Source organism: Podarcis liolepis (genome assembly GCF_965112155.1).
Source record: "Podarcis liolepis genome assembly, chromosome: 8".
In the NCBI taxonomy this organism is placed as follows: domain Eukaryota; kingdom Metazoa; phylum Chordata; class Lepidosauria; order Squamata; family Lacertidae; genus Podarcis; species Podarcis liolepis.
In genome coordinates, this window is record NC_139560.1 from 48,934,014 (window position 1) to 48,958,993 (window position 24,980).

At 43.2% G+C, this 24,980-nt stretch overlaps 1 protein-coding gene and 1 long non-coding RNA gene across 2 annotated transcripts in view; one reads left to right on the top strand and one right to left on the bottom strand.

Moving 5' to 3' along the window:
- The window catches only part of LOC310714005, a 206,989-nt gene that overhangs the window by 181,560 nt on the left and 449 nt on the right, over window positions 1-24,980 (bottom strand). The gene's annotated exons all lie outside the window — the stretch shown is intronic.
- On the top strand, window positions 8,824-24,841 carry NDUFV2 (NADH:ubiquinone oxidoreductase core subunit V2). Its single transcript, XM_083518820.1, has 8 exons — window positions 8,824-9,027; window positions 13,961-14,026; window positions 17,813-17,875; window positions 17,959-18,075; window positions 20,226-20,394; window positions 21,772-21,881; window positions 23,387-23,463; window positions 24,683-24,841. The coding sequence occupies exons 1-8, from the start codon at window positions 8,839-8,841 to the stop codon at window positions 24,774-24,776; spliced, it is 885 nt and encodes a 294-aa protein (XP_083374946.1). The 5' UTR covers window positions 8,824-8,838; the 3' UTR covers window positions 24,777-24,841.

A 24,980-nucleotide genomic window follows, 5' to 3' on the forward strand; every position in this document is an offset into this window, starting at 1 on the left:
TTTTTAGTGAGAATGGAGGGAAGAGGACAAGGAGATGGGGTCCTGTCTGAGACATCCTGAAGATGAAGACCAACTCTGTATACTTAGAATGTTGTGAATCATGGGCCTTTTCCTTAGTCTAATCCTTTTGACTGTGTGTGTTCTTTCTTTAAAAAGTGATTACCTATAACCTTGCAAGATATACTTTGGTCACATATTAGCTTGGGAAACAGAAGCAAAATAAATAGAACATTTACCCCTTTTAAGTGGACTTTAACTATGGATTTCTAATGTTGCCAAAGCAACAAGATTTGGATTGTTTGAATTTGAAAAGCCACTGCAGTAAAACAAAAACAAAACAAAACACGGTTGAGGAAGAAAACAATTGCACTGTTAATTTAAGAGCCTAAACAGAGTATTTCTGAAATGTGAGTGCAGCTGAGATTTTTCTATGAATGCTCTCTCTCTCGCTACAGCACTATTCATAGCAGTGTGATTTAAAAACTGACCTTGCTGCAACCTACTTTTTCCTTTATGTTTATACAGTTCAGATTGGTAAGCATATTGTTTTTAACCTGCAAACTGCCAATTTATTCCTTACAAGTAGTTTTTGATCGGTGCGAAGTTGGAGAACTATTTAATGCTGACAAACTTCGTTACATACCAGGCAAAAACATTTCTCTTGCGCCAGGCATTCAGCTGATTAACTTTCTATGTCTTTTTACATGTGTTTGTAGGATAGGGGGTTATTAAGGAGTTGTTGTTGTTGTTGTTTAGCATGTATGTACTGTATTCTCATTTGTATTTTTCTGTTGTGAACTTCTCTGGGATCCTCAGATAAAGGGTGGTATACAAACAACAACAACAACAATTGTGTAGGTAGTACAAGAGTTTAGTCTCCACGTTGGTTGTGCAGTGTGACCAAGTCCCAATCTAATCTAAGCATGTACTGTATCTTGGAATCTGCATGAATAGCGAAGTAGGTCCCTCTATCACACTGTCCCTGATTTTTTAGATGTGAAGTTCATTAGCAGGAGTTCTTCCTTCACTTCTCTTTACTCCACTGGAGTCAGCAGATGAAGTTCAGATGCAGTCTTGTCACATTTCATTTCACTTTGGTCCACCTCACGTTCTTTCCCCTCCTCCTCTTTCTCTTCTAGAACGGCAGCATGCTTAGGATTTGGGGTTTTATTAATTCTGAGTTGGCATTTGGCAAACACCGGCATTTGAATTTAACCTCCATCTCAAAGACTTGGCAAAAAGCGGGAGAAAAATCAACACTAAAAAAAAACCTAGAGAACATTGGAAACTGTCTTATACCATTGTATATGGGCAGCACCTTTTGTCTAGAAAAAAAGGTGCCAGAACTCACCATGAAGTACAATTCTTGGCTGACTGGCACACTGTGGGCTGGGTTCAGTGTGGGGTGGATGCCCATTGAGTGCCTGGAGCTGCGCTAACTGCTGCCGGGAAATGTGGCCTTCCACCTGTGTGCCAACCATGAGGTCTTTGAGGAATCCAGAGTTTTCTTGGTGCTGCCCACCAAGCATCTTCCGCCAGCCTCTGAGCTGACCGAATGGCGGGAGTTGCAGCAGCAGCCCGGCAGCTTCCTGCAGCTGTGTCGCCACAGGACAAGGAGGAAGCGCTGCCACTGGGACTGGCAGTGCCAAGGGACACACCGCCATGGACGTGGGAGAAAAGGCGCACCCCACCCCCACATGCTCACTTTAGAAGCCAGGATTTGGGGGGTGAGTGCCAGTACTGTGATCCAGTGAGTACCACCAGAAAAAAACACTGGATATGGGTACACTAAACAATTAGGGAACGTATGATGCTGACTTATACCAGGTTGAATTTCTCCATCTAGATCAGTACTCTCTAATTTGACAGTGGCAGCCTCTCTCTGGGGTCACAGGCAGAGGTTTTCCACATCACCTGCTACTTGAACCTTTTAACTGGAAATGCCAGGGGGGCTCATCCTGTGATGTCTGTGTCATGGGCTCTCCCCCTGAGCCAGCATCTCTACCCAGCAATCTGTAAGTCACGCACATAAAACCTCAACAAAATCAAATGGGTACGGAGGAGGATTTCTTGACAATTACAAAGAGTACGAACGCCTTTGAACCATTCAGGAAAAAATAAGATGTGTATTTATGCAAATGTAGCAGACAGGCTCTTCATTTGTACTGCTCAGCTTTGCATATGCTCCAGTGCCTAATGAATCTCCCTAGCCACGTGTGCAAGTGAACTTACCAATTAAATTAAAAATTATCATGTCTCAGCTGAATGGTTAACCCCTGATCTAATTAATTTTGCTAGTGGACCGGTGTTTCAGCAGATTGTGCACCTGGAATCCGTCTGCAATCCCTTGGCGTTGCTAATCATCCCTGTTTCTATTGTTTCCCTGCCTCGTGCCACATAAAAAAGCAGCTATATGAAACGCAGGCTTTCTGTAGGTCACCAATCCAGATTTGGAACATTATGAATAAAGGCTCACCATTCTACTGCTCTCCATGATAGTTTAACACCGAATTAATACCACACATTCAACCCTGAGCAGAGAATTGTTTGTTCCTTTGTTGCAAAAAGAAGGCACTGCTCTAAAGATGGAGAAGCAGTAGCACTGGTCTTTACCCAGAGCTAAAGGGTGAGGAAGGGGGCAAAAGATGGATCTTGAGGCATGGCTGCACATAGCTAGCCACTGCTGAGACAGTTATTTCCATGTGATGCCTTGGAATGAGGCAAATGAATGAACCTATGAACTACCTTGAAAAAATGAAAATTGTGCAAATCCGTGTGGTGCATCTGGAGTTGCTCTGGAAGACTTGAGGAATGCACACCCTAGATGGATGCCGCACATGTATGTAGCATCTGTGTAGAAAAAAGAACCGCTAACTACACTTAGCAAATGGAAGTAAGTAGTTTAGTGCATTACTGTCCCATGGACTGCAAGAAGATCAAACCTCTCCATTCTGAAGGAAATCAGCCCTGAGTGCTCACTGGAAGGACAGATCCTGAAGCTGAGGCTCCAATACTTTGGCCACCTCATGAGAAGAGAAGACTCCCTGGAAAAGACCCTGATGTTGGGAAAGATGGAGGGCACAAGGAGAAGGGGACGACAGTGTTCTTGAAGCTACCAGCATGAGTTTGACCAAACTGCAGGAGGCAGTGGAAGATAGGAGTGCCTGGCGTGCTCTGGTCCATGGGGTCACGAAGAGTCGGATATGACTAAACGACTAAACAAGTCCTATAAAAGGAGACCCAGGCTGCTATCCTCATACACACTTAGGAGTAAGTTCTGACTGAACTCAGTAGGATGTATTCCTGAGAACATGTATATAGGACTGCTCCGCCAGTCACTTTAAAAAGTTTTGAAGTAAACCAATGCAAATTTACAAGCACAGATTTAGGGCACAGCCCACAAGCCTGCACATTCATATTTATTGATGCACTTAACAGCAGTTGTGATTCCCCATCACCAAGGGATGTGTTTGCCTAGTACATGTTTCAAGAAAATATTGCTTTCATATTAGGCAACTTTCATAAACCCTCTTCTGACTCCAGGGAAGGTTGAAGGGTAAAGATTATACAGTACGTAGGTTTATTTAGCAAGTGGCTGCAACACTGCCACCTACTGGTACTGACTAGGATGCAGTGGAACATGAACAGAGTTCTGAAGAATGGTGATGTAAGGTGTGAGATGCCTGCCTTTTTTACTGTGTGTATACACTGCACACAGCCATGTGTGCCCCTGGTATAGATGATATATAGCACAATCCTATGCACCCAGGTGCTGCTATATGAGCCTAATCCTTTACTGAAAAACAGTTTGTAAGGCAAGTGTTCATATAACAATCTGAACAATTATTGTGGGGAAAACTTCCAGTGTATTCCTGACTCAGAACATGGTCACCCCAACTGTTGTTGTTTTTTCAAAAAACCCTAAACATTATCCTAATGCTACTTTGCAATATATTTACCACGAAAAAAACATTTCCCGAAGTTAAATATATATATAGAAAAGATGACAAATAACATAAAAATTATGTTGTGTTGTGTGAAAGACTCTCTCTCTCTCTCTCTCTCTCTCTCTCTGTGTGTGTGTGTGTGTGTGTGTATTTGTAACACAATTTCCATCTCTACTGGGAAAATTCCACTGCATTAGCTTGAAATAATAAAATGATTGACATCATTACACTACATAATAAACCAACCAAAGATGCATGAGAAACAAGTCAAGCCAGGTTGTGCAGGACAAAGAATTGATGAAGTAGTAGGAGGGGGATTTGGAAGTAAATTTTGTGGTGAAGGCAATAAGCAGTGAAGGGCAAGATGAACTCAAGTCAAAAGAAGACGGTGAATCAGCAGAGTCTGCAGGTTCAGTTTTCATTTCTTCAACATTATCCATGATGATTGCAGTCTCTTTCCCAACAGCAACTGCCTTTCTAGGAAGAACATAACCAGATGGGAAGGCAAGGGTTCCAGTTCAGAAGTGCTGGGGGAAATCATGGCTCACTGACTGTTTTGCTTTCCTCCACTTTTTTCATAGAGAAATTTACAGGGCTCTATTAGTTTATTGAGCATCATTTAGTATTTATTGAGCCTTTAGTGGCATATTCCTCAATCATAGACAATAAACCATCTTGCAGTTCAAACATTTAATTTAGAATTGTCATGTCTAGAATTTTCCTTTCCATTTTCTTACTCCCATCTTGAAAATGGTTCAGAAGCTTCAGTTTCAGGTGAAACTGGCAAGTTTCAGGTGAACAGATTAGGACACCAATTCTGTTACAACTACACTGGCTGTCTGCATGCTTCTGGACCCAATTCAAAGTGCTGGTTTTGACCTATAAAGGTCTCAGGGCAGTTCACAACACAAAAATACAAAATAAGAATACAAAATACACAATAAACAAACAAAACAAAAAACCCCACAAACCAATACCCACCCTTCACAAACACATTTAGAAAGCCATAGAATGTTAATCAATCAAAGGCCTGATTATAGAAAAACGTTTTTGCCTAGCACTTAAAGATACGTAATGAAGGCACCAGGCAAACTTCCCAGGGGAGAGCATTCCACAACTGGGGAGTCACTGCAAAAAAGGCCCATTCTTGTGCTACCCTCCTCCAGGGGAAGGCACACAAAGTAGGGTCTCATCATGATCACCTTGTCCTGGTTGGTTCATATTATTTTCAAGCAATATATGAAGTTAACAGAAATAAAGTGTATACCTCCTTTTTGTACTCAGAGATGCCAGTGTTATGCCTTAGTGGAAGATTCAAAAGAAATAACCTAGTATCACATGGGTTTTAAACCTGATGATAAAACCTGTTCACTTGGGATGAAGCATACTGGTCATCTACTTTCAAAAATATTTAGTTGCATGGCTATTTTAACTTGGGAGAGATGTTGGAACAAAATGTTTAAAAACGGAATATGATTGCTTCTTAATAATAACAAATATAAAATAGACATACAGTAGTTGGGTGTTAATGTTCAGCTTAACAGGATTCTTCTTCCCAACTTAAGCCAAATTCTAAAATGGTTTAAAACAGATTTTTTGCAACATACAACATATACCAGTAGGTAAAGGGCTTAACAATACACAGCTAGAATGAACTTTAACTGATAATGAAAGCGTGCACACATCAAAAATAAGCTTGCTAAATCCCTCCTGCTAGGCTGTCATGTCCGCCTTGTAAGCATTTAAAGGTCAATGAACATTGGGAAGATCCATACAATCATTTGAAATGTCTTCACTCTGCTTCCTATAGCTATTCCAGATGAACAATGTTGGCCTTTATAAGTGCAACCTGTGTTTTCTTCCAGTACATCTTAAAGAACTCGACACTCCTTTGTGATATACAGGCTTTTCTTGTAGCCCTGGTGATGACTTGTGCAGGGAGATGGAAAAGAAAATTGCACCCATTTGATACTATTATTAGACATTTGAGCAGTGTTTAATACTGTTGGTCACAGGCATAGGTAAAAGCAACTGCGGATCCATTTTGCTCATACCTGGCAAGATAGTGAAAAGATATTTCGCGTGTCTTTAAGAAGTCACTCAAAATGTCCTCCACTATCTTGCCAGGTATTGGATCTTCCCTATGGATGTCAATGAGTTCATTGGCATATTAGTAGGGAAAAGAATGCTTTGCATTTAGCATGTTAAAAAATAGATTAAAGCCTCTTAAAGAGCACCTTCTCAAAGTTCTTAATAACGGCGACTCTATAGTCTTTTTGAATGTAGAAAGGCGTTCCCTGTGCCTGCCCCTAAAATATAATCCTTTCCCCCTTAGACAGTACCAAAATATTTGCAGAGAGTCTCTTCTGTAATGGGACATCACTTGGCAGCTAGGTGTTACACTATTAGGGGACGATTTTTATTAAACATTTGTGCATTTTATCTCTCCCTAATTTGTGATTGCCATCTAGTTTTTAGGATACTACCCTCCATGGACTGATTTAAACAAACAAATTTAAACAAACATCTGAATATGTGATTAATATCTATACAAATATATGATTGAGTATTTGAATCTTTGATGCTCAAGGGTTTATTGTCAGAATTCTATGCACAGGACTGTATGGAGAATTAATTGAGCTTCATGTATGCTGTAAGAGAGTAAGAGAAATATTTTATATATCCAGGAGGTGGCAGCAAGTAACAGCACTATTTTGGATGTTTTCCGGACCTAGAACAAAGCACTCCTCCTCCATCAGAAAATAGAAAACCATTTTAATCTTCTATTAGAGGATACATGATGCTGCTGGAATTTTTCTTATCTATTCATGAAGGGACAGTGGGAAACTCAGTTTTAGTTAATTCCCACAAAAAAGCTGATCTAGTTGATCAGTTACTTGGGTCACAGAGGAGCTTTGCTTGTTATTCTTGTAAGTAGATCGACAACCTGTGTTTCACACCTCTTTATGCCTTTGCCTCTGTCAAAAACCGGAGGTACCACTGTACTGTTTTGGGGGGACAGGAGGCGGACAGATGTGGAGGATTCCCTGGTCCTGAATGGGGTAACTGAAGGACCAGGTACGCAGCCTGGGAGTCATTCTGGACTCACAGCTGTCCATGGAGGTGCAGGTCATTCTGTGTCCAGGAAAGCTGCTTATCAGCTCCATCTGGTACGCAGGGTGAGACCCTACCTGCCCGCGGACTGTCTCGCCAGAGTGGTGCATGCTCTAGTTATCTCTCGCTTGGAGTACTGCAATGAGCTCTATGTGAGGCTACCTTTGAAGGTGATCCGGAAACTACAACTAATCCAGAATGCGGCAGCTAGACTGGTGACTGGGAGCGGCCGCCGAGACCATATAACACCGGTCTTGAAAGACCTACACTGGCTCCCAGTACGTTTCCGAGCACAATTCAAAGTGTTGGTGCTGACCTTTAAAGCCCTAAATGGCCTCAGTCCAGTATACCTGAAGGAGCGTCTCCACCCCCATCGTTCTGCCTGGATCCTGAGGTTCAGTGCTGAGGGCCTTCTGGCGGCTCCCTTGCTGCAAGAAGCCAAGTTACAGGGAACCAGGCAGAGGGCCTTTTTGGCAGTGGCACCCACCCTGTGGAACGCCCTCCCACCAGATGTCAAAGAGAAAAACAACTACCAGACTTTTAGAAGATGTCTGAAGGCAGCCTTGTTTAGGGAAGCTTTTAATGTTTAATAGGTTATTGTATTTTAATATTCTGTTGGAAGCCGCTCAGAGTGGCTGGGGAAACCCAGCCAGATGGGTGGGGTATAAATAATAAGTTGTTGTTGTTGTTATCTAAATTCTGGTCTCAGTAGGCTAAACTTTTTCTAAATTAAAAAGTAGAAGCATATACCCATGCCAGTAACTGTCAAAGTACACCCTGCTGGTGCCAGCTGAGTGACAAGGCCCCTGTAACTGCTGTAAAGTTTTTTGGAATTCATGTGGTTTTCAGAGGAGACAGAGAAAAAACAGGATGAATAGCAACGGATTTAAATTCCAGAGACGGGATATGTATACAAGCAGCTTTTAACAGTAACAACTGATAATGGTGGTAAGCACCACATTTTGTACATGGCATATGATGAGATGGTTCTTTGCTACAAGTAACAGCCACCCACAGCCAGATGCTGCATAGTAGCACCCATTAAAAAATGGTGGTGCCAGAGCATGGTGTGGGAATTATGGAATAGGGACAGGAGATAAACTGCATGTTGGATGACCAGATGAAAAGAAAGACAGAACACCTGTTCATTACCACACCCTAAGTATGTAACCAAACTCCCAACAGCTCTAGGTGAGACCTAGAACTGAGTCAACCTTAACCTGGAGAGGGCAGAGATACAATGACTTTTTCAGCAATATAGTACAGTACACCCTCTTTTTAATGGGCACTACTTTGAAGGCAAGCCATTATTAATTTTAGGACTGGCCCACCCATGAAGCAAGGTGAGACGACCGCCTCAGGTGGCAGGATCAGATCCACAGGAGCAGCAGATCTGTCCTCCAAGGAATGCATCACCTGCTTTCTGCTGCTGCCACAGTGACACCAACAGCTGTGATGCGCTCCTTGGAGGCACAGCATACAATATATACAGTAAAATAAAATAAAACAGAAAAAAATCTGACATGATGACATCTATCATGAAAACTAAGAACCATCGGGTTCGAAAGACCTGGACAAATAAATACATTTACACCTGTGGTCTAAATATAGCTAGTTTTGAAGTTTGGCACATTCTGGCTTAAAAAACACGTTTTTCCATTAGCATTCCATAACGCGATCGGGCTGCCTTTCGAAACCCATCGCCTAACTATTTTCCTCCTCCTCCTCTTCTGGGCGCGCGTCCACAATCTCCGGCAGGCGGCGAGGTCGCGCGCGCATGCGCAGATCAGCCTGCGGCTCGCACTGCGACTGCGTGCGCGGCGCCGAGCGCGTAGCAGCAGCAGCGTCTCCTCGAGAAGGAGAAGTTTTCCATTTGTCTGCCGGCAGCGGCGGCGGCGGCGAGGAGCCGCGGCTGAGCGCCGCCATGTTGCTGTCCGCTCCTTTTCGGGCCGCCTTCGCGCGTTCGGTAAGGAGGGCCGGTGGGGTTGAGGGAAACGCTGCTTCGTCCAGCGCGCTGGTCGGGCGTCCCCGGCAGTGTCGGCGGAGGGCAGTAGCGGCCAAGGGCATGGAGGCGGCCCTCGCCTTCCTCGGGGGGAAGGGGAAAGGGAGGAGCTTGATTCGGTTCCTGACCCGCTCCCGAAGAGCCTAGCAGCCTCTGCGGCGGAGATGGCGGGAGGGGTGGACAAGGGCTGGGCGAAGGGTTTGGTCGGGAGCGGGGTTGCTTTACGGTCCATGCTTTGCTGGGAATAAGCCTTATAAAAGAAAAATAAACCATACGAGGAGAGGGAATGGGCTGCGGACCGGGGGGAGGCAGGTAGATGGGAAAGGACAAATGCCGCCGTCGTCTTCTTCACCTCCTGAATGCCACCCTCTTTTTTTTTTTTGGAATGGCTGTTCTTCAGCAGGAGCGACCGTAAGGGTTGCGTTACACATTTTTCGCGTGTAACGTGAAGTTAGGTCTTGGGAACGTTCAAACTACTGCAAGTGACAGCGTTAGACCAAACTCCTAATCCTGTCAAATCTTGATAAAGTTGTGGATAGAGAATTGGAAGCGCAGGTTGGGTGAGCATATGAGCTCTTTTATCTGTGGGGTCCTAGGAATCACTTTAAATCGATTCCGGCTTTAGATAGATTCCGTGGCAGGCCCCATTTAAACATGTAGGTCTGTATCTGTCATGCCTGTTTCATCACCGGCACTACCCTCCTTGTTGTCTGTTTACTTGCCCAGACCTTGTGCTGCGCTTCTTTATCGTTGCTGCTTTTTCCCTCTGACCACAGACAAAGGCTGCCCAACAGACCAGCGACACAAGCCCTGGGTGAGCCCAATGATGGCAGGAGTCCTGTGTTATACCTAAGAGATAGCTAGTGAATAGGAATCACAGTGACTGGAATTGGTATTCCATAGCAGGGGCTACTGCTGAGATGAACAGCATAAAATCTAAGATAACTTGGACTTTGTGTGTCACTTTGGTTTTTAAGTACCGTAAATACATGTTTTTGACAGGTGGGTGGTGAAAGAAGAGGACAATGTGTATTTCTTAGCATGGAAAAGGAGTTCCCTAATTGCAGGCAAAAAGGGATCGGAAACAGTTATAGAAATTACCACAAGAGCATTAAGACAGTTGCAAGATTGATGAATTTCTAGTGCATTTTGAATATATTTTTTATTAAAGGAACAGTCTCATTCCTTTTTAAGGAGTTACTTTAAATAGTAGAGTTTGCATACTTTATTGAGCTGTTTTCATGAAGCATATTAATAGTTGTATGTGCGTACAAATTTCTGTATATAAATGAATAATATAGGTCAGTCAGTAGAGCAGGAAACTCTTAATCCCAGGGTTGTGAGTTTGAGCCCCACATTCGGCGAAAGATTCCTGCATTACAGGTTGGACACTAGATGATCCCTATGGCCCCTTCCAACACTACAATTCTAGGATTCTACTTTAATAAGAAAACATTCCATTTAATTTAAAATTAAAATTTGTTTTTGGCACCGGTCACATAAGAATCCTGATGTATCAGATCAAAGGCTTGTCTAGTTCAGCATCCTTTTCCCCACAATGGACAGCCAAAGAGCAATGGAAAGCAGGACACCAAGGCAATAGCCCTCGCTAACAAGTGGTATTCAGAGGCATATTGTCTCTGAACATGGCATATAGCCATCATAACTAGTAGCCATTGATAGTCTTATCTCAATCATTTGTCTAATTCCCTTTTAAAGTAATTAAATTGGAGTTAACATGTCACTACATCATGTGGTAGTGAATACCATAGTTTGAACTATGTGCTGTTTGAATAATTAATTTCTAAAAACAGTAGCTTTTAGATGAGCAACAGATTCTGGTGCCCCTGCAGGGGAAAAAAAATGATTGCCTAACTATTTGTTTCTAAACACTTGTGGTTTTTTACCTCCTACAACTAAAGTTTGTGGGAGGCAGGGTTGGAATATGGATGTGGCTATTTTTAGTCCATGTTTATCATCCCTTCTCTAAAGTTAGGCAGCAGTTTAGGAAAGTGTTCTGATGTTCTCTCACAGTGATGCACCATGCTGTTCAAATGCATACAACTGCTGTTCCTTCTCTTTTGTAAACTTGAAAAGGTATATCAACACACACCTGAATTCTTGCAGCAGTGTGCTACCAGACTATTTCTCAAGACAACCACTAGGAGAGAGTATATAGTGGCAAATAGGTATTCCAAGATAAATTCAGGTTCATTTTTGTTGCTTAGCCAGAAGCCTGTAGATAGCTTCTCATTAAGTTCTATGTTTTGGCAATAGCTATACAGTAATGGGCATTGATAATCTGTTTGGTCATATTAGTTATTGTACACTTGCTTCATGGTAAAATTGCCTCTTGCCCAAGACCTGCCCAAGCATATACTGTACTTCTTTTCCCGTTTCCTTCTCTATGACCTCTTAGCACATTGATTTGCAATGTTTTCCTACTACTGCACTTTATTTGGGTACTATTTACAGTGGTACCCCGCAAGACGAACGCCTCGCGAGACGAAAAACTCGCAAAACGAAAGGTTTTTTCGTTTTCGAGTTGCCTCACAAGACGAATTTCCCTATGGGCTTGCTTCGCAAAACGAAGCTTGCCCCGGGGACAGCGGATCTTCTCTTTGAAGCAAGGGGCCTCGGGGAGATAGCGATCTCCCTGCAGCCCCTTGCTGCAAAAGACCGGGGGAAGCGGGGAAGCGAAGCGCTTCGCTTCCCGCTTCCCCCGCACCTCTTCTAAAGCAAGGGGCTGAGGGGAGATAGCGATCTCCCCCCAGCCCCTTGCAGCGAAAGATGTCGGGGGAAGCGGGAAGCGAAGCGCTTCGCTTCCCGCTTCCCCCGCACCTCTTCTAAAGCAAGGGGCTGGGGGGAGATAGCGATCTCCCCCCCAGCCCCTTGCAGCAAAAGATGTCGGGGGAAGCGGGAAGCGAAGCGCTTCGCTTCCCGCTTCCCCCGCACCTCTTCTAAAGCAAGGGGCTGGGGGGAGATAGCGATCTCCCCCCAGCCCCTTGCAGCGAAAGATGTCAGGGGAAGCGGGAAGCGAAGCGCTTCGCTTCCCGCTTCCCCCGCACCTCTTCTAAAGCAAGGGGCTGGGGGGAGATAGCGATCTCCCCCCAGCCCCTTGCAGCGAAAGATGTCGGGGGAAGCGGGAAGCGAAGCGCTTCGCTTCCCGCTTCCCCCGCACCTCTTCTAAAGCAAGGGGCTGGGGGGAGATAGCGATCTCCCCCCAGCCCCTTGCAGCGAAAGATGTCGGGGGAAGCGGGAAGCGAAGCGCTTCGCTTCCCGCTTCCCCCGCACCTCTTCTAAAGCAAGGGGCTGGGGGGAGATAGCGATCTCCCCCCAGCCCCTTGCAGCGAAAGATGTCGGGGGAAGCGGGAAGCGAAGCCCCCCGCCCGGCTTCGGAGCACCGGGAGAAGCGATCTCCCTTCAGCCGCTTGCAGCAAAAGCGCTTCGCTTCCCGCTTCCCCCGACATCTTTCGCTGCAAGGGGCTGGGGGGAGATCGCTATCTCCCCCCAGCCCCTTGCTGTAGAAGAGGTGCGGGGGAAGCGGGAAGCGAAGCGCTTCGCTTCCCGCTTCCCCCGACATCTTTTGCTGCAAGGGGCTGGGGGGAGATCGCTATCTCCCCCCAGCCCCTTGCTTTAGAAGAGGTGCGGGGGAAGCGGGAAGCGAAGCGCTTCGCTTCCCGCTTCCCCCGACATCTTTTGCTGCAAGGGGCTGCGGGGAGATCGCTATCTCCCCCCAGCCCCTTGCTTTAGAAGAGGTGCGGGGGAAGCGGGAAGCGAAGCGCTTCGCTTCCCGCTTCCCCCGACATCTTTTGCTGCAAGCGGCTGAAGGGAGATCGCTTCTCCCGGTGCTCCGAAGCCGGGCGGGGGGCATGGGACACCTCCCGCCGCAGCGGGGACACCTTTTGAAGGCAGGCGGGGGGGGGGGGCAAAGACTTTGGCCCCCCGCCCGCCTTCAGAAGAGGTCCAGGACCTCTTCTGAAGGCTGGCGGGGGGCAAAAGTCTTTGTCCCCCCTGCCTGCCTTCCCAGGGGCTTTTAAATCGCCCCGGACAGCGGAGAAGTCCTCCGCTGTCCGGGGCGATTTTAAAATGCCGCCCGCCAGCATTTTAAGATCGCCCCGCACAGCGGAGAAGTCCTCCGCTGTCCCAGGGTTTTTTAAAATGCTGGGGGTGGGAAGAAAAGCCCTTGTGTCCCCCCCCCCAGCCTTCAGACGAGGTCCGGGGACAGACTGTCCCCGGACCTGGTCTGAAGTCGGTTTCCCTAGGAACGCATTAATTGATTTTCAATGCATTCCTATGGGAAACCGTGCATCGCAAGACGAAAAAACCGCAAGACGAAGAGAATTGCGGAACGAATTAATTTCGTCTTGCGAGGCACCACTGCATAGCAATTTCAGTGATTCAAGTAATGTGCCTTCTTTAGTGCTGCAGCACACTTTGGTAGTCTTCTATGATGCAGACCACTTAGTTGTTAGATAAGCATGCTGTTAGATCAAAATTACTGGAGGGTTCCAATCAAGCATATTGGTGTGAGACAGTGGATTGATATAATGGCTGAGGGTGATAAAGCTTTGAAAACTGATGCACAAGCAAACTTTACTGTGGTTTAGTAGTTCCTGTGGAAAAGAAGTATTTGAGGCGGTTCTCATAGGAGGGTCACAGGCAGGCTAAAATCATGCCCATCATCATCTTTTGCTCTGAGCTTCCAGTTGGTAGCGCCATCATGAATTATATAAGTTGTTTAGGAGCAGAAGGGATGGGCAGACACAAAACTTTTTTCAGGTGGGTTAAATATTGGTTTCTCTGGTATTCCCTCCTTTTTTTTTAAATGCAGTACTCTATATGTAAGATGTAACTTTAAAACAGATGCTTACCTTCTATAAAATGTGCTTTGTAGGTGGCACAGATTCGCTCTCTTCATGCAACAGCTGTACGCAATGGTGGTGGTGGAGCTTTGTTTGTGGTAAGCAATTTGTATGTACAACTAAAGCAGATGTAACTGAAAATTGAGAAATGTGGTTTTTATTGTCTTTTTTATCACTTGTCCTCCACAGTAATATCACAATCCATTTTTCTCAGCAAATGTAAGACTACATTGATAATATCTCTCCTTTTTATATTAATGAAGATGAGATTTTATGGAGAGAGAATGTATTTGAGTAACTCCATATGAGTTCAAAAGCTTTAATTATTTCTGTTTATTTGGGTGTTGGAATAATGCATCTGTTCTGCAGTAATGGTGGTACTGTTAACCTGGAAGTTAACCTGTTTCAGCAGGAAGTTTTCGTGGGTCATAATTGTAACTTTGATACTGTTGTTGCTTTGTACAAACTGGTGCTTCTATTTGGCTTTATTTCAAAGACTTGTATCTACATTTTCACTTAACTGTACAGTAGAACCTCTACTTAAAACCGCCTCCACTCGCAGACATTCCGAGTTGCGACGGCGGGAAACCTGGAAATAACCAGTGGGTTTGCTGCCGTTTCCGCATGCGCAGGGGCTATTGCCATTCGCAGACGCAAAGGAGCGGCAATCGCCATTTGCACATGCGCAGAAGCGGGTGATCGCTGCCTGCGCACAACGGCACCTCTCCCAATGACCCGTTTCACCATAAGGATGGGCCTCCGGAATGGATTGTGGTCGTGAGTAGAAGTTCTACTGTACAGTGGTGCCTCGCAAGACGAAATTAATTCGTTCCGCAATTCTCTTCGTCTTGCGGTTTTTTCGTCTTGCGATGCACGGTTTCCCATAGGAATGCATTGAAAATCAATTAATGCGTTCCTAGGGAAACCGACTTCAGACCAGGTCCGGGGACAGTCTGTCCCCGGACCTCGTCTGAAGGCTGGGGGGGGGGGACAAGGGCTTTTCTTCCCACCCCCAGCATTTTAAAAAACCCTGGGACAGCGGAGGACTTCTCCGCTGTGCGGGGCGATCTTAAAATGCTGGCGGGCGGCATTTTAAAATCGCCCCGGACAGCGGAGGACTTCTCCGCTGTCCGGGGCGATTTAAAAGCCCCTGGGAAGGCAGGCAGGGGGGACAAAGACTTTTGCCCCCCGCCAGCCTTCAGAAGAGGTCCTGGACCTCTTCTGAAGGCGGGCGGGGGGCCAAAGTCTTTGCCCCCCCCCCCGCCTGCCTTCAAAAGGTGTCCCCGCTGCGGCGGGAGGTGTCCCATGCCCCCCGCCCGGCTTCGGAGCACCGGGAGAAGCGATCTCCCTTCAGCCGCTTGCAGCAAAAGATGTCGGGGGAAGCGGGAAGCGAAGCGCTTCGCTTCCCGCTTCCCCCGCACCTCTTCTAAAGCAAGGGGCTGGGGGGAGATAGCGATCTCCCCGCAGCCCCTTGCAGCAAAAGACGTCGGGGGAAGCGGGGAAGCGAAGCGCTTCGCTTCCCGCTTCCCCCGACATCTTTCGCTGCAAGGGGCTGGGGGGAGATCGCTATCTCCCCCCAGCCCCTTGCTTTAGAAGAGGTGCGGGGGAAGCGGGAAGCGAAGCGCTTCGCTTCCCGCTTCCCCCGACATCTTTTGCTGCAAGGGGCTGGGGGGAGATCGCTATCTCCCCCCAGCCCCTTGCTTTAGAAGAGGTGCGGGGGAAGCGGGAAGCGAAGCGCTTCGCTTCCCGCTTCCCCCGACATCTTTTGCTGCAAGGGGCTGCGGGGAGATCGCTATCTCCCCCCAGCCCCTTGCTTTAGAAGAGGTGCGGGGGAAGCGGGAAGCGAAGCGCTTCGCTTCCCCGCTTCTCCCGGTCTTTTGCAGCAAGGGGCTGCAGGGAGATCGCTATCTCCCCGCGGCCCCTTGCTTCAAAGAGAAGATCCGCTGTCCCCGGGGCAAGCTTCGTTTTGCGAAGCAAGCCCATAGGGAAATTCGTCTTGCGAGGCAACTCGAAAACGAAAAAACCTTTCGTTTTGCGAGTTTTTCGTCTCGCGAGGCGTTCGTCTTGCGGGGTACCACTGTAACTGGAACCTGTAAATAGACAGGCAAGAGAAATTTGGCATGAAGGCAGCAAAAGAGTTATCACAACATTAACCCCACTCGGTAGGGTATGATGAAATGTCAGTAAGGCTTGATAAATTTTGCCCATGTTGTATGACTTTACAACACTTCTGATGTTAAGTCCTGCTGTCTAGCTTAATGGTGGAGCACATGCCTTGTATGCAAAAATGTCCCAGGTTCAACCCCCTTGACATTTACAGGTAGGATCAGGAAAGACTCCTTGCTGAAACTTTTGAGAGCTACTGCCACTCAGCATATACAATACTGAGACAGTTTGACTGAATAAAAGGCATCTTCCCCTAATATAGATGACCTGCTGATATAAAGACAAAATGTGCAGTGGGGAAAACTACACAATATGAGGCCATGGGTCTAAATGTGCCTATATATATATATATGCTCAGAAAAATAACATAAACCATTCTTTATGATACATGACTCCTCTATGTTTACCTATATTGCAATACATAATTATACCCTCTGTAGCTCTTTTGTATTCTCAAGCAGAAATTATTGCTTTTAATTTTTATCAGGCACTTAGCTACTTGAACGTATTTAGTGCTTTTTTTCTTTACTTGAGATGTAATTATTATTTATGTATATAATGCCATCAATATGCATAACACTTTACAGAGCACAAAAGTACTGGTCCCTGTCTCTGAGGAGCTTAACTAAACTTCTGTACAGGGAAAACAAAGACGATGGGGAGGGAAAAGAAGGCAGCAGTAAACACACAGAATGGTGAAGCTGGAGGGGCAAACGTCATGGGCAGGGATATATTGGATATAGTGGAGAGATGAGAAGGGGAAAGACATTTGAAGGTAAGAGCAAGGTGTATGTTCTGAATGTGGGAACTAAGTAAAAACCAGTGAGGGGATTTAGGGAGGAGTGTCTCACAATCAGAGCAGCAACAGAAGTGAACAATTTTGGCAGGAGAGTGCTGGAAAAGAAATGAGAAGGCAAAATTGAGAAGACCAGCAAGGAGAAGATTGCGCTATTCTATATGAGAGATGATTAGGGTATGAACCAGAGTCTTTGCCAAGGGGACAAAGAAGAAGGGCTGTGGAGGGAGTTGAGTAGGAAAGAAAAAGGCAACATTACAGGAATAAGCGGCATGCTCTAGGAGTTCAAAGATGGAAGGTAGTAGGTAGTTGGAGAGTGGATCAAGGGATGTTTTTTCAAGAAAAGGTGCACTGTAGCAGTTTCAACCTGCCTGTACTTCATACTATGTTTCATGCTAGGAGATATTCTGGCTGTCCCGTTTGGTATTAACTTGGCTTGGGGACTATGAAATAGTAAAGTGATAGTTAAATTTTGACTAATCAGCTGACTGTTGTACAATCCCTACAGTTTGCATTGCGTTTTTATTTTTGCAATCCTTAAAGCAAATACACCAATGTTGATACTAGTGGAATTTACCTATAATACTTATACAGGGTTGAAGCTCTAATTCCCTAAAGTGTTAGTCTTTTAAAAAAGCTTTTTTCATATTGTGTTGAGTCTATGATTAAACTGCAGGGAACAATATTTTATTTCAGTCTGTTTGAAATAGGCTGACCAGATGTATAGGAGAAAGCAGCTCCTGTATCTGTTGAATAGAAGAATTTTTTTTGCAGATGCATCTTTTCATACTTGCACGAGAAGCTGTGTTTGTACAAAATACCATCTTCTACATAACTATTAAGGTAGAATAGTCTTGTTTTTGCTGCATCTGACATATGTGTTCTAAATATGTGTAATTGTTTCATTATTTTGTTTGTACAGCACAGAGATACTCCTGAAAACAACCCAAATACTCAATTTGATTTCACACCTGAAAACTATAAGGTATGTCATGATACTTGATAGGCTGTATCTTTACAGAAAACTGATTTTTTTTTTGCTATTGTAATGCTTATTTTCTTTAACAGCGAATAGAGGCAATAGTAAGCAACTATCCAGAGGGACACAAATCTGGAGCAGTGATGTCAGTCCTGGATCTAGCCCAAAGACAGCATGGATGGCTACCTATATCAGCGATGAATAAGGTACTTCATTATTTCAGGAGGCAAACCCTCCATGGTTAAGATATTTTCAAACACATTCTTAGATATAATGATCAACAAAAAGATATGGCAGAGTTTGAGAAGCTTATATTGAAGTTCATCAATTATTGTTACATTATGATGCAGAAGAACAAGTCAAGGAATACATTCTCAAGTGGGCTCAGAATATTGGTGAAAATGTTCTGATGAAAGTGTAGGAAAAACTTCGGCTATTGGTTTGTAAGTTTCTGTTAAATATGGGAACAAGCAAGAACCGTTTTACAGTCATACCTCGGGATAAATACACTTCAGGTTGAGCGCCTTCGGGTTGCGCTCCACGGCAACCTGGAACTAACAGGAGCGTGTTACTTCCAGGTTTCACTGCTCACGCATGCGCAGACGGTCATGTCTTACGTTCAGTTTGGGACGCGAACGGGGCTCTGGAACGGATCCCGTTCGCATCCCGAGGTACCACTGTATATGCATGGCCCCAGTGGTATATTACTCTTGCGAAACGACATAAAATAGTAATTACCCAGACACCTTCTGCAAATACCAAAAAGAGGAGGGTGGTTTTATCATCTTAGGTGGAAATGCAACTGGGCAAAAAATGTTTGAGAATGATTAAAGACCAAAAGAATAGGTTTCTGGTATACAGAGTTCTGCTACACGTTGTTGTTGTTGTTGTTGTTGAATTACTTGGATGTGTCAGTAAAACATGACATTTGGAAATGGGTGCTTATTAGCTGCATCCAGAATCCTATACGAAGGGAACTGGAGCTCCATCAACATCCAGTCCATCACAGAGTGGTATAACAGATGTTGGGGAATATATCCTGGTAGCTAAGCTATCGTATTTACAGTGAGGGGGGGGAAAGTATTTGATCCCCTGCTAAATTTGCCCGTTTGCCCTCTGACGAAGAAAGGACCAGTCCATAATTTTAGTGGTAGGTTTATTGTAGCTGTGAAAGACAGAATAACAACAGGAAAACCCCAGAAACCCAGAAGACAAAAGTCAGAGATTGATGTGTAGATTAAGAGAACAGAATATCAGACAGGCCAACTTTTGGCTTATATAGCTTGCCTATATTCAATATTTCACTAAGGCAGGTTTTTTGTGGATATTAGTTAAGGGTTTAAAAATGTTTTGAGTGTGAGACCTGAGTTTGAGTTTACAGTTGTTTGAGCATGAGAATTGATCTGTTTAATCATTTGCTTATGTGATTATTGGTCTTGAGTTAAGGAATATTGTACATGATTTCTTAAGGCCCTTTGGAATGTTCCTGTTGTTTATTTGATCAGTTGTATGTATGTTTATTTGTTTGTATGTAATCATTATTGCATATTTTTGCATATGAATCATGGATAATGCTGTTTATAATAGTTGGTTAGTCTTGTACAAAATGTAAAGCACATTATGTGAAAGAAGCTATACCAGTGTAAGTAGTAGTAGTTATTAAAAGCTTTACTGTCTATACTATGGATTTTTAATAAAGTTGTGTCATGAAGAAATCTTCTAAAATACTTCTGTATCTGAATAAAAGTGCACTGACTGTTCCTATCCTACTACGTTGCTGATGTACAATATGCAGGTCAAGGGTAGTGCACTCATAGGTATACTAAAAGACAGAATAGGACAACAGGGATGTGGTTTTTTTGGTGCTGCTTTGAATTATGTGGTAGAACATTTTCTAGTCTGTAAATAGTTTTGATAGTCTGTAAAATGGTTTTGAATAGTCTCAAATCTAGCACTTTAAAATATTTATTGATAATTTCTACCAGTGAGTTCATGGGATTAAATCATGGCCTGTGGATCTACTATTGTTGTTGGATTCAAATTCCATCATTCGTATCCCAAAGGCTCTCCTAGCTGGGGCTGATGGTAACTGTAGTCCGGGTCATGGACTATATTAACAATAACACCTTGTTAATAATTATTAACAATAACACCTTGTTAATAATCAATCTTGGAAGAACAAACGCTTGAAAAAAATGCACATTTACTACCACATTTTGTGGGGGGGAAATGTTGGTTAAGAAATACAAGGATTCATATCATCGCTGGCATTATAATTGCTTTTCAAAATGTTGGTGTTAGTTGAAACTGCTCATTTTATGTCCTGAAAAAATAAAACAGTCTTTTGTTGTTACAGGTTGCTGAGATTCTAGACATACCTCCCATGAGAGTTTATGAAGTAGCAACCTTTTATACAATGTATAATCGTAAACCCGTTGGGAAATACCATATTCAGATCTGCACCACTACGCCTTGCATGCTGTGTGACTCGGATAGCATATTAGAAGCCATTCAGAAGAAGCTTGGTAAGATATATAGCTTACTTCTCTTATGTGGGGTTCTTCATTTACATTGTACTACCTTTTACAGAGGATTTGGTAAGGCTCCAGAACATTTTAAATGTATAGTCATTTTCTCTGCTACTACACCTTTTTCTTCCTGGAAATGAAAGTAAAGAAAGTGTTTGGAATCAATCTAAAATGTGAAAACCTCATCACTTCAAATAATAGTGTTTTAAACTGATACTGAAAACACTTTAAATGAGAGCATAGGAGCAGGCCTGCTTAACAGCAGTGATAATTATCTGCATAACCGTAAGCCCACATTACAACTAGAAATTGTATGCCCTTCTCTTCTGGGGACTTCATTCTGTTCTGAATAACAGGTTATACAGTATATACAACTTGAAGTTTCAGGAAATGCTGAAAAAGGAGGTAAACATAAAAATTAAGGGAGCCTAATGTTTTCAACATCCCCTCTCCTAATTTGCTTAAAAATGGCTGTGGCTGTTTTAATGCTATAGTTTCTATAGCTTGGATCTTTGTCCAGGTCTAACCAGACATCATCTCTCACTCTACCACACCTTGGTCAGTAACCTTTTGAATGTTATGAGACAAGTACAACCTTTATGGATCTGTTCAACAATGGAGAGAAACATTAAGTTTTCACATCCTGACACTTCGCTAAATATATTACAGTGGTGGGGGTGTAGCTGTCATCCTGGCAGGATGCCACTGCCACACAGGCGTTCATATAATGCAGCCAACTGCTTTCAGTTTTATAAGGTCTAAAACAGCTATAATTTTAAATATTAGTCCTTATTCAACAGTGCATGCACTATAAAACTAGATTCTCCAGCCTGCTCTAACAGCCAGATCTTTATAGTCTTGCAAGTTTGAATGCAACCCCTGCTGCTAGATCAGGCTGGGAATCACACAGAGAGCACCTGTTTGCACATGATTCCCAACTCAACTAAACAGGCACAATCTATGCATTTTGTCCTTGTTTATATTTAAGGAAATCACTATGAAAATTTACTGTTTGAGATTACAGACATACATACATCATTTTATTTGTATTCCTCCTTTCCATAGTTCAAACCATGCTCAAGGTGGCTTACAACATGAAAAAATACATAATTACAAACAACAAAAGTGGTCATAAACAATAAACATACAACAAAATTAAACAATTTCCACATAAATCCTAATAAGATCTAAAACAAAGATATTTTTTAAAAAATATAAATAACAGCAATAACCTCCCCCGAAACAATACCCCAGCCCAAGAGTGTTCAGCAGCCTCAGCTTTTGTAGCTGGAGTCAGTCAGGGCCCCGGTCTCCCAGGGCAAGTGGGAAAAGGCCTGCAAGGTTCTAATGCTTTGTTTTTGCTTATGTCCCTAGGTATAAAAGTTGGAGAAACAACACCTGATAAACTCTTCACTCTGATTGAAGTGGAATGTTTGGGGGCTTGCGTAAATGCACCAATGGTACAAATAAATGATAACTATTATGTAAGTACAAGTGAGTCCCTCCATCAAAATGTTGCAGTGTATCCATGGGGTGCATTTGTTGTCTGATCCTGTGGCTTTAGGGGAGATGAATACACAAACACTAGCATCAAAAAAGTAGTCTCTTCCTTGACTTGACTCCAACCTTAATATAAAGTGCAGCTGGTCTACATGCAAGTTAATAGAACACAAACCTTCCTCTCTGCAAGGTGGTCTGAAGTAGCAGTTCATGCAGAGTGGCCTTTTCTTCCTCCTGAGAAGTATGGAGAATTTTTGACTGGTAATATGAATCGACTTTAGCTCCACCTCTGACCTGCAATATTAATAGTTGCATATGGCAGAGCTGTCATAAGCTTCTCTATCTCTCTCTCTCAGCACAGCCCCCAGCCTGCAACAACCCTGCAGGGTTGTTGTAAAATCTTTTATCAGCTCAATCTGCAATGAGAGAAATGGGTATCACTGCAGATTTGCACACGCTATTTGCTTCATCCCAATCCTCAAACCTGCACTAGAGTGTAATACATCTGAACAACGCTGAAGTGTAATAACCACTTGAGCTTGATTTGCGGCATACAGTATGACTTTATTGCAAGGTTGTCATAAGCCCCTCTCTCTTAGCCGCAACTTATTCTGTCCTGTACTACTGGGACACTTAAGTAGGTTTGCTTTGGAATTTGCATGGCAAAATAGCCCCCAAAATTGTAACAAAATATTTGCATTAAAATAACTAGGGAGCTCCTGTTCTGATATCCTGGAAGAGGACAGTGCTAGCAGGTTAACTCATTTCACTCCCCCTTCCTCCCCCAAACACACACTTTTGTTTCCCCACCAGATACTGAGTGTGCTCAGTCCTCAATGAGCTGTTAGAAGAGGGGTTGTCCTGTACCACCCCTTTAAAGTGTACTTCTGCAATACCTCTTGGTGCTTACCATCTGAGTTTACTATTCAGAGTAACCAAGTATAACCCAATGTAATCAAACTATGTTTATCCAGTTTAACTTATCCTGTTTTTTCTTTATTTTAATAGTACTAAAAGTTGTTTCCTCACATAAATAATTATCTGAAGAAGTGTATCTGAAGAAGTGTGCATGCACACGAAAGCTTATACCAAGAACTAACTTAGTTGGTCTTTAAGGTGCTACAGGAAGGAATTTTTTTATTTTGACTATGGCAGACCAACACGGCTACCCATCTGTAACTATAAATAATTAAGTTTATTGTTAACTTTTTTAATTGGAAATGAGCTAGATTTGAACCAGTTTGTATTCCGTGTTTGCTGTGTGACAGTAGCGTATTGCTGTGAGCATTTGTTCCCATAACCATATTGACAAATTGTAGGATCTACTAGACAGCAGGAAACCTGCCCCACTTAAAAGCTGTAATTATGCCTACATTTTTTCAAGAGTTAATAGAATTACCACAGAGTGATACTTTTAGTCCCCAAAAAATGCTATCATACTTTTTTAAATGTCTGGAAATGTTTACATTTTCCTTATTTCACATTTCAGGAAGATCTGACAACAAAAGACATAGAAGACATAATTGATGAACTAAAAGCTGGAAAAGTTCCAAAACCTGGACCAAGGTATTTTATTCATTTGTACCATATAATAAATACTAAGGAAAATTGGGAACAGTAACATTGTATGTAATTAGCATTACATATTCTTTCCACAGCAAGTTGCAAACATATCTATAGATATGGGAAACCAAATATAAACCTTTATTCCAATGATGCTTCAAGTTTATACACTTTAAGGGTCTGTGTCCTAATTGCCAAAACATTTAATTGAAATAGCTGAATTCACAGCAGTATTGAGTCTTGACCAAACTTCAGAGATGGGATTGCTTCTAAATTTAATTGTGTGTTTATTCAAGTGTTTATTTGACAGGCTTACATCTTCACTTCTTTACAGTCAGGAGGCTCAAGCTAGTTTTACACTGCATAGATTTCAGATCAAGTGCCTTCAGTGGCTATACAGCACTCTAAATAAATCAGATTCACTGATTTGTGGCAATCATTTTGCAAGTTATGGTCAAATTGTGATGCTCTCAGACACGAAATTATTTTTATTTTTGAGAAACAGTATTTGCCACATCACTTTCTTTTGTTATTTGATTGTATGCTTGCTACAGAGGAATAATGTTATGCCAGTGAGGTACAGTGCTAGACTAAGACCAGAGAGAACCAGATTCAAATCTCTGCTCAGCCATGTCGCTCACAGGAAGACTGGGCTGGTCCCATATATGCTTAACCTATTTCAGTGGGTTGCTGTGAGAATAATATGGGGGTCCTCAGATGTATCACAGTATTTTAATATTCTTTTGGAAGCCGCCCAGAGTGGCTGGGGAAACCCAGCCAGATGGGTGGGGTATAAATTAATTTTTTATTATTATTATTATTATTATTATTATTATTATTATTATTATTATAAAAACGGCAATATAAAAATGTAATAAACACACAGTAATTTAACAACTGACGGTTTTTTCCTAACATTCAGCTTGTAAAATTCAACCTATGTCTTTGGTTTACAAGACACAGCCTGATCCTATACTCAGATGTAAGCCCGTTACTTCAGTGGAGCTATAAAGTTGAGCATGCAAAAACTACAATTGTGCTTAGAAAGTAGCATGCATACATTGGCTTTTGAACTTGTTTTTAAACTTGCGACTAGGTTCATGTTTTCACAAATATCCAGAACTAAAGAGGTTTGAAGAAAATGAGTCTACTTCTGTTTACCCTTGAAGATGAGTAGTGCAATGGAAGTAATGCATAAGTTAATTGCTCTCTCTTTTTGCAGGAGTGGGCGCTTCTCTTGTGAGCCAGCTGGTGGTCTCACTTCTCTGACAGAACCACCCAAGGGACCTGGTTTTGGAGTTCAGCCAGACCTTTAAGACTATTGTTCTAGCTGTAAGGAACTACTTCAGAAAATAAAATCTGAACTGCATACAGATGAAAACATGAGTTCAGTTGCTTACAGTCTGGTATAATAATTTTACTTTAGTATAGTTACTCACCTGAGATTAAAATTCAAGTTTTATTATTGTTAATATTTATTAATTTTGTTATAGGCGAATGGAAAATGCAAGAATCATCCC